The sequence below is a fragment of the Pristis pectinata genome, chromosome 11 (genome assembly GCF_009764475.1).
Source record: "Pristis pectinata isolate sPriPec2 chromosome 11, sPriPec2.1.pri, whole genome shotgun sequence".
Classification (NCBI taxonomy): domain Eukaryota; kingdom Metazoa; phylum Chordata; class Chondrichthyes; order Rhinopristiformes; family Pristidae; genus Pristis; species Pristis pectinata.
In genome coordinates this window covers 31325303-31340719 of record NC_067415.1, presented here as the reverse complement: position 1 = coordinate 31340719, position 15417 = coordinate 31325303, and the positions used below count along the sequence as shown (strand labels likewise).

The following is a 15417-nucleotide window of genomic DNA, read 5'->3' as shown; positions in this document are numbered from 1 at the left end:
TCTCGTGGGGGTGATAATATAAGATTGATGGTTAGTTGAAAGGTTGGTTAATGAGTAGAAACAAGGGAACAGAATTGACAGGCTATAATTAATGGGGTTCCATGAGGATCAGTGCTTGGGCCTCAAATTTGCAACTTGCATCAAAGAAATCCAAACCTGAGCATCAAGTATCCAGGTCTGCAAAGAGAAATGGGAAGTTATCTACTTTGATCAAAAAAATGGAATACTTCTCTATAGTGACGTTGGTCTTCCAAGATGCCTGTATTGTGTACATGAATCTGAAAGTTAATGTGCAGGTATAATGAATATTTAGGAAAGCAAATTGTATGTTTGCATTTTATAGCAAAAGAATTGGAGTTTCAAAGTAAAATCTTTGTGCAGTTTTGTAGGGACTTGATATGACCACTTCTGGAGCGTCACCTACAGCTTTGTGGTCACTTGAGGAAGTACATACTTGTTTTAAAGGGAGTGGAACAAACCTTCACTGGAGTGATGCTTGGTGGGGAGAGTTATAAATAAGATTTAGGAAGATAGAGTGCGAAAGAGTCCTTAATTCCATTGTTTAGAAGGAGAGGTAATTTCATTGAAGTGTAGAAAATTCTTGACCAAATTGGAGCTGGGTGAACGATCTCGCAGCTGGGAAGTCTAGGACTATGGATCAGTCTTAGAATATGAGAGTGGCATTTAGGGCTGAAGTGAAACAACTGAGCCATCTGTCAAACATGTCTTTAAAATTTAGACCCATTCAAAGGTTTTAAATTAAAACACCCTAAAAACAACTTAGTGTTTTAAAACGGTTCTAAAAATGTAATTAAAACTTATCCTGTTCCCTTGCAGCCCTTCTCTATTCAAATGAATGCAATTTTGCTGGTAAATGTGTACTTGTTCTCCATAAAATCCAGGACATTACAGCAACACTCAAAGACCAGATTATGCTGAGACAGTTAAATGTTTACATGGTTGATTAACATTATTAATATGGATGGTGAAAATTGATGTTAAAATGTGGCAATAGTTTTTAATTGCAGTTTGTAAATGTACATTGAGTACACAGTTAAATTATGATTGGGTATGAGTTGATTTCTCATGATATTGCATGGCATATCCTTCATGGATGACATGGGCATGCAAAAACACCTCTGATACTACAGGCACCCATGGGGTCCATGTCGCAGGAGGCATACACAGGCTTAGCATTCAGCAACTTAATCACCAGGCTTCGCAGTGAGCTACGTTCTATCTACAGTTCTTAGAGGATCACTGTTTAAGCAAGCTATGTTACTACAAGGTAGACTTCACGTACAAATGTGATATTAAACCTCTAAAACCAGTTCATGCACATGTGTCATACTGTCTCAGTTGAAATCGAGGTCATCCTTACTCTCAACTTTCTGGTCTCACAGTTATTCTGGCCTGCATCTGCCGATATATGCCACATCTTACAGTTTGCTGATAATTGTTGCACTGGGCAAGCCACTGATGCTGTCAAGTCCTCAAGCCCAGACTTCACTTCTTTCTCCATCAGCCTCTGGAACAGGCAGACCAGACAACGTTTATTGACATTGCAGGCTTCCCCAATGTCTAGTAGACTGCAGGTACCCTCTTTGGACATGCTTGGAAATTTACTGTAAGCAGACCCTGGCAATGGCCCTGGACAGTTTCTGTGGCAACCCTCCTCAGAATCTACCAGCTTTTTGAGGTCCTCTTCAGTAAACCTTGGAGCATGTTCTGGACTTTGGGAATCACATGGGGCAGCTGGGAAGTTGACGGTGCTGTCCAGTGGTTGGAAGAGTGCTTCTACTATTATGTGACTGTTCCTTAAAGGGCCGATCAATGAGCTGTCAGCTACATGTTTTAGTGCTGACGGCTGAGAAATCTGAGCTTTTCATTGACGCCTGCTATTTCTGAAACGGCATAGTGTTACATGTGGAAGTCCAACAATGCCATATTTAAAGGGTGGATGAATTTTGCAATTTAGAGGTTTCTGAACAGCACGATGGAGATGTGCAATGCCATTTTAATGTTTGAAAAATGGCACAGATTAATTTCAAGGCCCACGTCGTCAGCTGAATGGAGAAGATAGTACAATAATTAGAATGCAATACGGATGTAATTCATTTGCAATCTTAAAGTTACAAACTCAGTCCACTTTTATCATTGTAGTTAACTAACAGAGTATTTGGGAAGAAAAGTGGACTTGTTTGGAACATAGGCTTTCTGTGCTGCAGACTGGAAAGTTCAGAGGCACAAAACCAGGGAGCTGGGGAGCAAAACACATAACTGGTACTTGGTATAATTATGTAGTTTCTTCTTCTTTGTATTCTTCTTCCCACGCCTCATTTATATGTGCACCAATATTGTCTTCTATGAAGAAAGTTTAGTATACAGATACTTGATTAAACTTTGTAGATTGCATATTGTATGGTTAAACAACCTTTTCGTTAGGATGTGTCATCCTAACTTAATGACAAACAATTTTGGAAAGCAACAGAAATTGCTACTTACTGTCTCCTGAGAAATTGGATACGTCTGAATTTAGCTCAGGAGTAAAAACACTGGGCAAAATTATCAGGTTCAGGAAGGATCATGTGTATACTGTTAATGCACACACTTTCTATTCTATATGATTTGATCTTTCACTCCAGCTGGAACCAGTCTAGCTCCCTTTTTAAATGCATGCAGACAGTTGACACCTAGTGCACAAACTGGCATGGTTCACTACCCCATTGAAAAAAGCAAACGAATTGACATTTTGTCCATTCTGTTTTCTTTTTCTCCCCAGTGTATCAATCTGAAGTTATGTGCCAGCAGGCATGCATTTTAATACTCAATTTGAATGGCACCACATTGTTGATAAGTAAATGATTCTTCAACCTAGGAGTCATTGTTGAAGCTCTCTTGAATTTCTTCCAAGGCCACAATATTGCCTATTCAATGAAGGGAATAAAACTGCATGCAGTGCTCAGTATGTTGTGTAATTAGTGACCTGCATATTGCAAGAATGGTATGCTTCAATTTATTCTAATGATTCTGCAAATACAACCTAATATCATTTTCATTCCGATAGCTCCTCCACCTTGCTAGTATAACTGTGGTTCACACTGGTCCCCAGATATTTTCTCAATATCTTTCGGTATTGCTCCCTATAGCGCACTGATACTTAGTATACTTTGTAGTTGTATGCATGACACTACTACTATTTTAACAATTTCACTAGCTTCTGCACCCTGATCATATTGTTGACAGCATTGTCCATAACATAAAATAGTAAACAAAAATGAGGTGACAGAACAGGAACAATGGAGGGCTCGAAGTTGTCTTTCCTCTAATTATTTCCTTCTAATATGATGTGCCAAATGACTGCCACCTGCACTGTAAATTTCAGTGAGGTTGTTACTAAAGTGCTTCCTGATGCGGCCCAAAGCTGTTGATTGGAGCAATTGGGCCAAATTCTGGTTCTCCATATCAAATTCCAACTGAAACTGCAAGCTTCTATCTTCTAAAAGTGTTGTTACGTTTTTTTGCTGAATATTCACTGAAAATCCAACTAAATACTTGGTTGAATTTTGTTCTTGGCAGCAAATAATATTTACCTCATCAACAATTGCCCACAAAATATTAATTGAGTTTTCAGCAAAAAGTTCCCTGAATCTGGTATTATTTCCATTGTGGTGGTCTCTATGTGAGATCCCTATTGTTAATTAACAGGGGTAACTTGGTTAATCAAAATGAAAAATCCTTATTGAAATAAGCAGTCAAAACAGGAAATATAAATTCAATGTTAATGCTGCAGAGGAAGCTAAGTTTGCAAAATATCTATTCTAATGCTATTCAAATAGGACTGAGTTTTTAAAATCTGAAGATTTTTTCTTCTTCTGAGAAAATGATTTTCACATACACACACTGAATTTTTTATAGGGCCAAAGAGGTTATTCAGTTGGAATTATCACCTTACTACACTATTAAAAGCTCACTTATTCTTGCATGGGCCAGCCATGACTTTTACAATGGTCATGGTGCAGAACAGATGAGTAGGTAGCCCGTAAGTGATCTTTTTCTTTGGTACATGATATCATTATGGTCAACCCACTTTTTTTTGAAGGAACAGGATGTAGCTAAAATAATTTTCTGGCTTTCTGCTTTTAGCTGCACAGGTACTGATAGTTGTTGTTGTCAGAATTTACCCTGTAATAATAGTGTTAACAGTCTCATTGTTCTTGCTATAGCAAAATCCAGACTAACGTCAACTAAATTATCCTCAACCACTCTCCATGGAAAGGAAATGAGTGGTGAAATAACCCTTACTGTTTGAACAGCTTCAAAAGTTATTGAAATGGTCACAGTTAAAGGACAAGTTGATATTAGATTTTTTTCCCGTGTATTGTTCAAATGAATCCTGACTTTTGTGTTAGATTTTAAGTTTTATATTATATGTTTACTTGTAGGAATGTTTGGGTGTAAGGAGTAATTAACTCGTCATGTAATTACCAAATTAACTAATCATGTACAGTAATTAAATCTTTCAAATGTGAGAAGGTTACTCATTTCCATTTACACCTCTATTACATTTCAAATATTTCTATTGTCACTTTTATAGCAGTTGAAACTTTTTAAAAGTTATGAAATTATCTTGGTGATTATACAAAATTAAATTATATGACCCAGAAGTGACAATTATTTAGAAAACCCAAAGGAACTATAATCTATTGAATTCATCTGAAAGTATCATTTTGGAATTATTTCTTTTGTAATATTAGTGACTCGAATCTTCAACAAAAGATTAACTGTATGTGTTTGTTTTATTCTAATAATTTATGCTGCATAAATTTAAGTGATTGAGTTGAAAGTAATGATATTATTTCCATAAAAAGCTTCTTCAGTATCACTTTACATAAAGCAGCAATAAATGTTATTTGTGTAAACAGACTGTTCAGAATACTCAAAGCAAAAATTCTGTACATTAAGAATCTTTGTATATGGTGTGATTTTTCTGTACATATTAACCATATCTCTTGTGCCACAATTTTATAATGGAATACTTGTTTATCAATATATCACAACTGAAAACCATAGCCCAAGATTACAATGTAATGATCTGTTGATTAATCAATAAATTACTCAAAATTACCTTTTTTTTTGTCTGCCACTTTTCTCATTTAGCTGAATTTTTAAATGTCTAGAGTAAAGTTTTTTTTAAACTAAAGCCTTCAAAAGAATCGTGTATTTCACAGTGGAATGATTAAATGTGTCTTTTTTTAAAATGCCTTGACCTTGCTCAAAAGACAGAGTAATTAAAGGGATTGGACGGGTAATGTGGTGAGGGCATTGTTCCCAACAGTTGGGCCTTGTGCAGTTTCAGTCCTGTTTTTTCTAATTATAAAAATGTCAAACTCTGCTCCTGTCCACTCTTGCTTGATCCTACCCACCCCACCAACCAACCCTTTCATTCCTGTTGCACCCCATAAGTTGCCACCTCTGAATGTTCCCTCAATGCTTTCAAACTCCTGGATTGTTATTGGTGCTTTCTAATTGCAGGATTACATTTCTATCTTTCCTGCTAAATTTTTAGACTTTTCTTCGTAGCACCTTTTCATATACTGCCAATATTATTTTTCTTGAAGGCATTTTTGAGAAGCTGTTTAGAATTACATTTGTCCACTTGACCTAGGGCTAATAGAGGAACAGCAGCATAAATCCAAGTCAGGTGGTTTGTGACTTAGAGAGGACATTGAAGGTGGTGGTCCTAAAACCATAGTTACTCCTATTTATGAAGTTAGAGACCCTGGAGCTTAGAGATACTGCTGATGTAGATGAAATTACTTATTAACCTGCATTTTGTCAAATGTCTAGACTACAACAGAAGTACAAAGGTGGTGGATATTAACTTCAATAGCAGAGATGCTAATAGGGTGAAGTGTGCTGCCCTGAATCACATCAGGCAGCATAGAACCATAGAACACTACAGCACAGAAAACAGGCCATTCGGCCCTTCTAGTCTGTGCCGAAACTTTGTTCCACTAGTGCCACTGTTCTGCGTCCAGTCCATAACCCTCCAGGCCTCTCCCATCCATGTATCTATCCAATTTATTCTTAAAACTTAAGAGTGAGCCCGCATTTACCACGTCAGGTGGCAACTCATTCCACACTCCCACCACTCTCTGAGTGAAGAAGATCCCCCTAATGTCCTCCCTAAACCTTTTCCCTTTCACCCTAAAGCCATGTCCTCTCGTACTTATCTCTCCTAATCTAGGTGCAAAGAGCCTACTTGCATTTACTCTATCTATACCCCTCATAATTTTGTAAACCTCTATCAAATCTCCTCTCATTCTTCTACGCTCCAAGAAATAAAGTCCTAACCTGTTCAATCTTTCCCTGTACACTCCTGAAGACCCGGCAACATTCTAGTAAATCCCCTCTGCACTCTTTCAATCTTACTGATATCCTTCCTTATAGTTAGGTGACCAGAACTGCACACAATGCTCCAAATTTGGCCTCACCAATGTCTTATACAACCTCACCATAACATCCCAACTCCTATACTCAGTACTTTGATTTACAAATGCCAGGATGACAAAAGCCTTCTTTACAACCCTGTCTACCTGTGACGCCACTTTCAGGGAATTATATATCTGAACTCCCAGATCCCTTTGTTCCTCTGCACCCCTCAGTGCCCTACCATTTACTGTGTATGTCCTACCTTGATTTGTCCTACCAAAAAGCAACACCTCACACTTGTCTGCATTAAATTCCATCTGCATTTTCTGGCCCATTTTTCCAGTTGGTCCAGATCCCTCTGCAAGCTTTGAAAGCCTTCCTCGCTGTCCACAACACCTCCAATCTTAGTGTCATCAGCAAACTTGCTGATCCAATTTACCACATTATCATCTAGATCATTGATATGAGTGTTATTGCAGTGGTTGCTGCAGAGTATTCCATCCTGCATGTAGAGAAAATTTATATCACCTGGAGTTCTCAAAGCCCTCTTTCCTCCATGTGACCTGCTTAAATTTTTGTTCAGTGGCCTGGATAATGATTGTGAAGAGGCAGTTGGATCTTATCAGAGATTGTTATTACCATACACTTAGGGCATGAATGTTCCCTATTGCATCTCAGCCCAAGATAAGGTGAGCTGGTTCATTATTGCTGGAGTTTGAATGGAGAGAGATGCTTTGAAGTCTTAAATGACCATACAATGGAGAAAAATTAATTGTTGAAGTAACCAAAGATGATTAAGCTGGCAATGTTACTCTGAAGATCTCTTACAGTATTTTGTTGTCTTGAAACTGCAGAGATTAGTTTGTTATAACCACAACCATTTTCATTCATATAGGTTTAACACCAGTTATCTGTGCTTTGCTTGGGCTTCTTGGTGCAATGCTTACTCGGATGATGTCTTGATGTCTAAGGGAGTTAGTTATTTTCTCTTTCTATATCTAGCTGTTACATCCATGTCTGGATCAAGATCATAATGAGGTCTTGAGCTGGGGATAAACTCGCCACATATTTTCTGCCACCATCTTGGTTGCGTCATCTAGTGTGGCCTCTCTTTTCCTATTGTTTTAATCCATAAAGCCATCTCTTATCATTTCCATGTAATCACCCTTTGTCCACATTCCCTTTCCTCCTCAGCCTTTCTTTTGTCCTTGAGAATTCTTTATCAATTCACTTGTATCTGAACTTTCAACTATCTGATAATCTTAGCTCTCTGTTTTCCACAACGTTTTGTATCCTGAACCAAACTTTTTGTCTCCACCTTGAATATAATCAGAAAATGTTGGAAATACCAAGTGAGTCAGAAGCATCTTCGGAGAGGGAAAAGAGTTGATGTTTCAGGTTGATAACCTTTCATCAAAACTAGGAAAAGTTAGAAATCAAACATTATAAATTGCAGAAAAGATGGAATGGTGGGGAAAACAGGAAATGTCTGAGTCCTAGAGACATTGAAAGATATAAGTGGTGATAGTGTCCCCAATTTATTGATCTCCCCACCAAGGCTATCTCCCCAGATACACCCCTCATTTCCTCTTTTGTGTCCAACTCTTCTTGTGTCCAACTCTTCTTGTGTCCATGGAATTCAGAGTTAAACAGAATGGTGGGCAACTTTTCTAACCATACCCATCAGATCTGGTTTGACTGAACAAAACAGGATCATCCTGAATTACAATAATAACCCACAGTTACTTTTCATGGAAGATCCTGAGGGCTCTTGAGGGTGGAAGTGGAGAGGATATTTTCCCTTGTGGGGAAAATCCAGAAATACTGGTTCACCCATTTAAGACAGATGAGGTAAATACTTTTGTCTGAGGGTTGTGACTCTTCAGAACTTTCTTCCACAAAGTGAAGTGGAAGAGGGTCTTTGAATACTTAAGGCAGCAGTAAGTAGATTTTTGTCAAGCAAAGTAGTGAAATGATACCATAGCTAAACGGGAGTGCAGAGCTAAGGTTGCAGTCTGATCCGCCATGATTTCATTGAACATCAGAACAACCTCAAGGGGCAGAATGGTCTCCTGCTCTTAATTAGTATGTTCATATGTTTTTTGCTGCTAACCACTTTCTTACACCCATCTATCATGTCTCCTTCACATTCACCATGATAGGTTTCTTCCTCACCATGATTGAAAGGATCTGGCCTGCTACCACTGCCTCTTCCCTCCACGCCCCCCCCCCCCCCCCCCCACCCGCCCCAGTCCCCAGCCCTAGTTCCAAACTTGCATTTTCTTTTTTTCCCCTACATCCCAGAGGACTTCTAGAAATTCATATTGTGCATAAGACCCCCCCGTGCACCCTTAGCCCTGATCCCTATAAACTGGTACCTACCTATCTTTTCTTCCTTGCACCTATTTTAATGAGTAAAGTTAATAGTTCTGCCTTTGCATACTTTAATTCTCCCTTCCAAACTTTTAATTGTCATCCCTTCCCTTAATCTTTGGTTCCATGCAAACTATCACCCCAAATTCCAACCACCTTTCTTTTCTGCAAATCTTTTACCTCTTTCTGAACTTGTGCCCTTATCATTGTAATTTGGATCAAAGCTGATTGATTGCAAAGGACATTCTGTGTGATTGCAACAAAGATAAGCTTTTGTTTCTTGGTCTCATCAATGTTTACAGCCTTCAGCATAGTTGGCATTGTTTACTCTGACAGCAGCATTTCCCCCACCCCTTAAAAATACCCGATCTCCATGATCTAGAAGGACAAGGGGAGCAGGTGCTTGGGAACACCATCTGCAGGTTCCCATTTAACTCGCACATCATCCTTGGCTTACCACCACCTGCTAAGGCACAGTTAGGTATGGGCAGTAAGTGGCAGCAATGGCGACAGTTTTCTTACCCTGGCCATCTTCCACTTGGATATAACTCAATTTATATATTTCCATTCTTACCTATCCAGTCAAAGCCACAAAACCACCAGCAATAGCTTTTCTTTCTCTGTTTGCACCATTACCTCTCTTACCTAAGGATCCATCTTTGGGAACTCTCCTATTTATCACCTACCTGCTGCCTCTTGGATATATTAAATAAAAGCACTTAAACTGATGACACTCTGTTCTACTTCACAAGCTTTACTCGTTTGCTGTCTCCAAATTGTTAGGTTGTTTGCCTGACGTAGAACATTGGATGAACAGAAATTTCCTTCAATTAAATATTGGGAAGACTAAAGTAAAAGTCTTTGGTCAAGTGGCAAGTTCTGCTAGTCATCAACTCCATCTCACTCTCTGATAACCACCTAAAAATAAATCGTACTGTTTGCAAACTGGTGACGTATTTTATGTTAATTTAACATTTTTTGAACATTATACATGACATCACTTTTTCCACCTTAGTAACATCACCTAAATATGGCCGTGTCTCAGTTCATCTTCTGCTGAAATCTTCACCCATTCCAGTGTTATCTCTCGAGTTGATTATTCCAGCTCACTTTTGGTTGGCTTCCCTCAACTTATCCTCTATAAATGATAACATTTCAAAACTCTGCTGCACATGTCTTAACTTGAACCAAGCAGCTAATCCATCACCTCTATGTTAAGCAACACCTTATTTTTAATTTTTTTCATCTTTGTTTAATGTCTCTTCATGGTTTAGTTCCTCTCTAACAATATAAAAGTAAAAATCTGCAAATTCTAAAAAATCTGAATGAAAAACAGTAAATGATGAAGGTACTCAGCAAGTCAGACAAAATCTGTGAGGAGCAAAACTGAGTTAACGTTTCCAGTCAATAACCTTTCATCGGGACATTCCTCATATCTCCCTGTCTCTGTAACTTCACTTAGTCTTGTAATTCCTGGATATATCTTGCAATTCTGACCTCTTGAACACTCCAAATTTTAATGTTTGCCAAGTGGCTGCTTTGCCTTCGGCCAATAAGGCACTCATCTCTGAAATTATCTCCCAAAATCTCTATGTCTCTGACATATTTCCATCTTTATAATGCACCTCATAAGCTATCACTTTGACCAAGCTTCTGTTGTTTGATCTAATCTCTCTTTATATGCTTGAAAATTCTTCATTTGATTACGATCTTGTAAAGCATTTTTGGGTTATTTGTGCCATGTTAAGCGTGCTGTATAAATGAAAGTTGCTGTTATTGAATGTTTCCTGTGGAATCCAGACTGAGTATCAACAGACAATTAGTGAGTAGTTATCACTCAGTAGAATTGTTGCTGGCCTTTTCCATCATTTTGAAAACTCAAATTGTCCAAACAAGATGTAATGTTTTTTATGGATACAGTATGGCATGTCTGGGCGTCTTTCTACATTGGTAGATTGATAGTGGTGGCATACCTGTGGTGAAATAGCTTGGCTTGATGAACAGCTAAATGTGTAGGTCTTGAGCACTACAGCTAGAATGGGCTAGGTTGGGTGTCAGTCAGGTGTATTCTCAACTGGATATAGTAGGGCTAACGAACTTCACTTGTACTTTTGTAATTTTATTCATCTGTCAACCGCCTGCTACATTTTCTGTACAGCATACAGAATAGCTCTGTGATGTAATTGATCTCCAGTTCTGTATGCCTGGTGCTGTGGTTGGAATGATTTACTGCTCTTCACATTGAACCAAATTAATTATTGCAAAGCTGCACATATTGCCCATTCTGAATTGGTCTGAAAAGATAGCTTTGAGCCTTCAACCACTGCAGTAGTGGTTTGATAAAACAAGCTTCTGTTCAGTTTACAGAATGGACATACAATTGGCAAATGTATGGACAGCAAACAAGTTTGAGAGTTCAAACAAATAAATCGATAAAAGTATAAGTGCAGCTTTTTAATAGTATTGAAAGTAAATTGTAAAATAGAGAAATTATGCTAAACGTATTGAGCAGTGGTTACGGTTAGCAGCCACATATGGAATACTGGTGGCCATAAGTACAAAAAGGTTATCATGGTACTGGGCAGGATTCAAAAATAGTTTCAAAAGCATGATGTTAAAATTCAGTCTTTGCATCTATCAGCAAGGGACGAGTCAGCAGAGACTCCTTGAAAAGAATTGGCTGAGGAGTTGCATAAGAGAGATTGTTTAAATTATTAAATATTTTGATAGACCTGATGAATACTTCCAGATATTCATCTTTAGTTGGTAGTGCTATAACACAGTACAGGTAGCCCCACATTACGGGATGTGGTGGGGGAATTTGCGTTCCTAGAAAACGATCCACGTCGCAATTTTCTGTAATGCAAAGCCTTAGAACCTGTGCATGTGTCAAGAAACGGGAGTTGAAAAAGAATTTGTGTTGATTTATTTACTTTGTTTCACAAATTCTATGAGAGTGAATTTTATCCTGTATCTCAAATTTTTGGGTTGTAGTCCTGGTTAAGTTAGAGAGGGTGCAGAAAAGATTCGCAATGATGTTACCTGGATTGGAGGGCTTGAGTATCAGGAGAGATTGGATAGGCCAGGCCTGTTTTCTCTGGAATGGAGGAGGCTGAGAGGTGACATGATAGAGGTACAAGTTGAAACTATCTGGTCCGCCATTCTGTGGTCTGGCAACTTCCGGGGTCTGGCATGGTCTGAATCTCGAGTATAGATTCTCAGAACCCTTAAGTAACCCGGGGGGGGGGGGCGGGGGGGGGGGTGTCTATAATTAAAAAGAACAGTTCTCCTGCTCAAAGGAAGATGATCAGGGGTCAATTTCTGTGGTCTGGCACCAGTAGGGTTCCAAGGGGGCCAGATGAGAGAGTTTCAACCAGTATATAAAATTATGAGAGGCGCAGATAGGGTAAGTAGCCAGTGTCTGTTTCCCGTGGTAGGTGTGTCTAAAACTACAGCGCATAGGTTTAAGGTGAGAGGGAGGAGGTTTAATGGAGACCTGGGAGGTAAATTTTTCACACAAAACATAGTGATATCTGGAATGAGCTGCCAGAGGAAGTGGAGGAGGCGGGAACAGAAACAACATCTAGAGACATCTTGATAAGTACTTGAATGAGCAGGGCATAGAGTGATATGGAATTAATGCAGGCGTGGGATTCATATAGATGTTGGTCAGCATAGACACAGGGGGCCAGAGGGTCTGTTTTTATGCTGCACTATGACTCTGTGATATACTTTGTGCTTGGCTTTACCAACCAAGAATTGACTTGCAACCAAGGCTGGTCCTGTTGCATTTCCTGTCAGTGGTGAAACGGTCCCGTCCCCCCAATAAAATGTTGATGGAGGGGGACTCAGTGGCAGTAAAGCTGTTGAATATCCTGTCAATGGTGACCCTTATAAAAAGATGATGGAATGGGACTCAGCGACGGTAATGCTATTGAATATCAAGTGTAGATGTTTACTCTCTCTCTTATTAGAGCTTGACGTTGCCTGGCATCTTTAGTGTGAGTTACCTTGCACTTAGAAGCTCATACCTGAATGTCATCTAGATTTTGCTACATGCAGGCATGGACTGCTTCATTTGCTGAGGTATTGCAAATGGAATTGAACATTGTGCTCTTGGATGCCAGGGTCACTTCAAGTCAATGCTTCGTCTCTATAATAACATTTCTGGCCCAGTTATACAGCTCAGCAAAGTATCAGTGGATCTCAAAATATTAGAAATAGTAATTGCAAGAAGTTAGATACAACAGTTAATTTAAAATTCATGTTGCATTTCTGGCCAAGTCTCTTCATCTCAGTAGGACCATGTGGCATTAAATCAGAATTAAGATGAACACTTACTCTGAAGAAGTATATTTTGTTTCTCTCCAACTTAACATACTGGTGTATTTTGGTGTGGAGGCATTTGCATATTCGTGTTGCCTCAAGATTGGGTTATTATCATGATCCAACTGGACTTGCACAAACATTCATAAATGTACTATCATTTTTGATGGTTAAGTAGGTCTATACCTAAAAATTGGATCCTTCTTATTTCATGCTGTAGCTTACTCCCCACTCTTACTTTAAATAAATCTCCAGTGATGTTCCTCCATACTGCTACAGAATGTATTTCAGAATGTATGATAAGTATTTTTTGATACTTATATTGGCATTTTCCAGGTAACATGCAAAATATTTTACCCAAGACTTCTATCCGATCTCAGGAAATGGCTGAAGATTCAGAAAGAAAAAGGAGCAACCCTAAGGTACTTGTGAAGCTTTGCTTTTTGGACTGTAAATATATGCAAAAGAATATTTTTTTTCATTCATGGAATGTGTCACTGGTTCGGTTGGCATTTATTACCCCATTTTAGAGGGAAATTAAGATTTGCTCTACAGTTACAAATGCCAGAAAGCATAAGGATTACAAATTTCCGTCTTTGAAGCACTGTAGTGACCCAGATGAGTTTTTGCTTGAATCCCAATAGTTTCATAGTCAGTCTTACTATTACTGTCTTTTGAATCCAGATTTATTTAATTACTTACTTAAAATTCCCTCATCCAGATCATTTGTGCAGGCCTCTGGTACTATTCCTCAACTTAACCACTAGGCTATCGTATCTCTATTTATAATGTTTAATATTTGTTTACAGTTTTATTTCTATCTCCACTAAACAAATCAATTTGGCATACTTCAAATGAGTTTAATCAGACTTCACTCAGCTATTACAAAGACTTTTGCCCCTAACTAATATTTTGGGTTTTATTCAGAGTGTAGTTGCCTTGAAAAATCATGTTGAATAGCTTATTAAATAGAATGTGTATTCTCACATGCTAATTTATTTTAAAAAATCAGTAAGTTAATTTGTTTATCATATCAACCACAATAATTTGTGGCCAATATGGGCATTTTATTGGTATATGATTTATCATTGTAAGTGTGGTAGTTGTCATCTTCTTCGAATGTAATCATTCTGGAATGAGGTTGATTTGCTTCCACTCCATATCTGAGAAGTAGAAGATGGCAGAGCCTTAATTATTTTAATGTGGAGTGGCTGCTTCATACCAGCCACCTCATGGTTTTAACAGAAATGGTAATTGCAAGAAGTTAGATACAATGGTTCTCCTCCTAATGACTCACTCAAACTTCTACTTCTTTTCTCCCTCCCCTTCAAATAGGAGATAAGAGGCTGCGATAGCAATAAATATGGACTCAGAAAATTATAATGGTGGAAAAAAATTGATGCCAAAAGTCTGGCAAACATATGTCAGTAGGTAGTACAGACGTAAAGTGTTGCAGAAACAGTATTCTCATAACATAAAGAAGTTACTTTAGTTTTAGACTTCCATTAGACTACAATGCATATCATAAATATTTTAATGCTGTTAACTTTTAAAAATTACCTTCACAGTCATCTTAGTGACAGTATACTTGGGTGGTTTGGGTAAGCGAATAAATCAATGGCCACACATTTCGTTTGTGAAAATACACAATCTAATCCAGTATTCATTTTCCACTGTAGATGTTCTGGTCACCTTTGCCTCATTTTACCCCTAAATTTTACAGATTGCAGAAGTTTGTACATCTTCAAAGAGTTTGTTTAAGTAATAAATAACTGACAAATAACAATTAATGGTTTGCTTTTAGGTAAACAATGGAACCTCTGAAGATATAACAATGAATGACATAAGGATTAGTGAAGTGTATGGATCTTCAAGCCATCCTGTTAATGGTGAATACAATCGAATTATTTACTATTTTATTATTCATGTTAATTACAGTTATTCAATGTACAGTGATGAACCAGCTGCATTTTATTTGGCAACTATAATTCTAGATTTTTATTATGATAATGGAATTCAATTTATAAGAAGAAAACTATGCTTTCTATATTTTATTTAAGTTCTTGAATGCAAGGAGTATTTACTTCTGGATTTACACAATTTATAATAAATGTGTAAAATATTTTTTACATGTGAAATATTAAATGTTATATTAAAATGTCTATATAGGATAAGGGAACTTACAGCAGGAAAGAAATTACGATATAGCTTTGCAAAACTGAACCAATACAGTGTTGTCTTAAGTGTTTCAGAAATGGATACACACTTCTGAAATAGTTTTCA

General features: G+C 37.9%; 1 protein-coding gene across 3 annotated transcripts in view; it reads left to right on the top strand.

Annotated features, from left to right (window-relative positions):
* The window catches only part of zmym2 (zinc finger, MYM-type 2), a 116067-nt gene that overhangs the window by 28819 nt on the left and 71831 nt on the right, over positions 1-15417 (top strand). For all 3 annotated transcript variants that reach the window (XM_052026522.1, XM_052026524.1, XM_052026523.1), the window contains exons 3-4: positions 13471-13556; positions 14939-15023. In XM_052026522.1, the coding sequence (XP_051882482.1) occupies positions 13471-13556; positions 14939-15023 (171 nt within the window). The remainder of the gene's footprint in view (positions 1-13470; positions 13557-14938; positions 15024-15417) is intronic.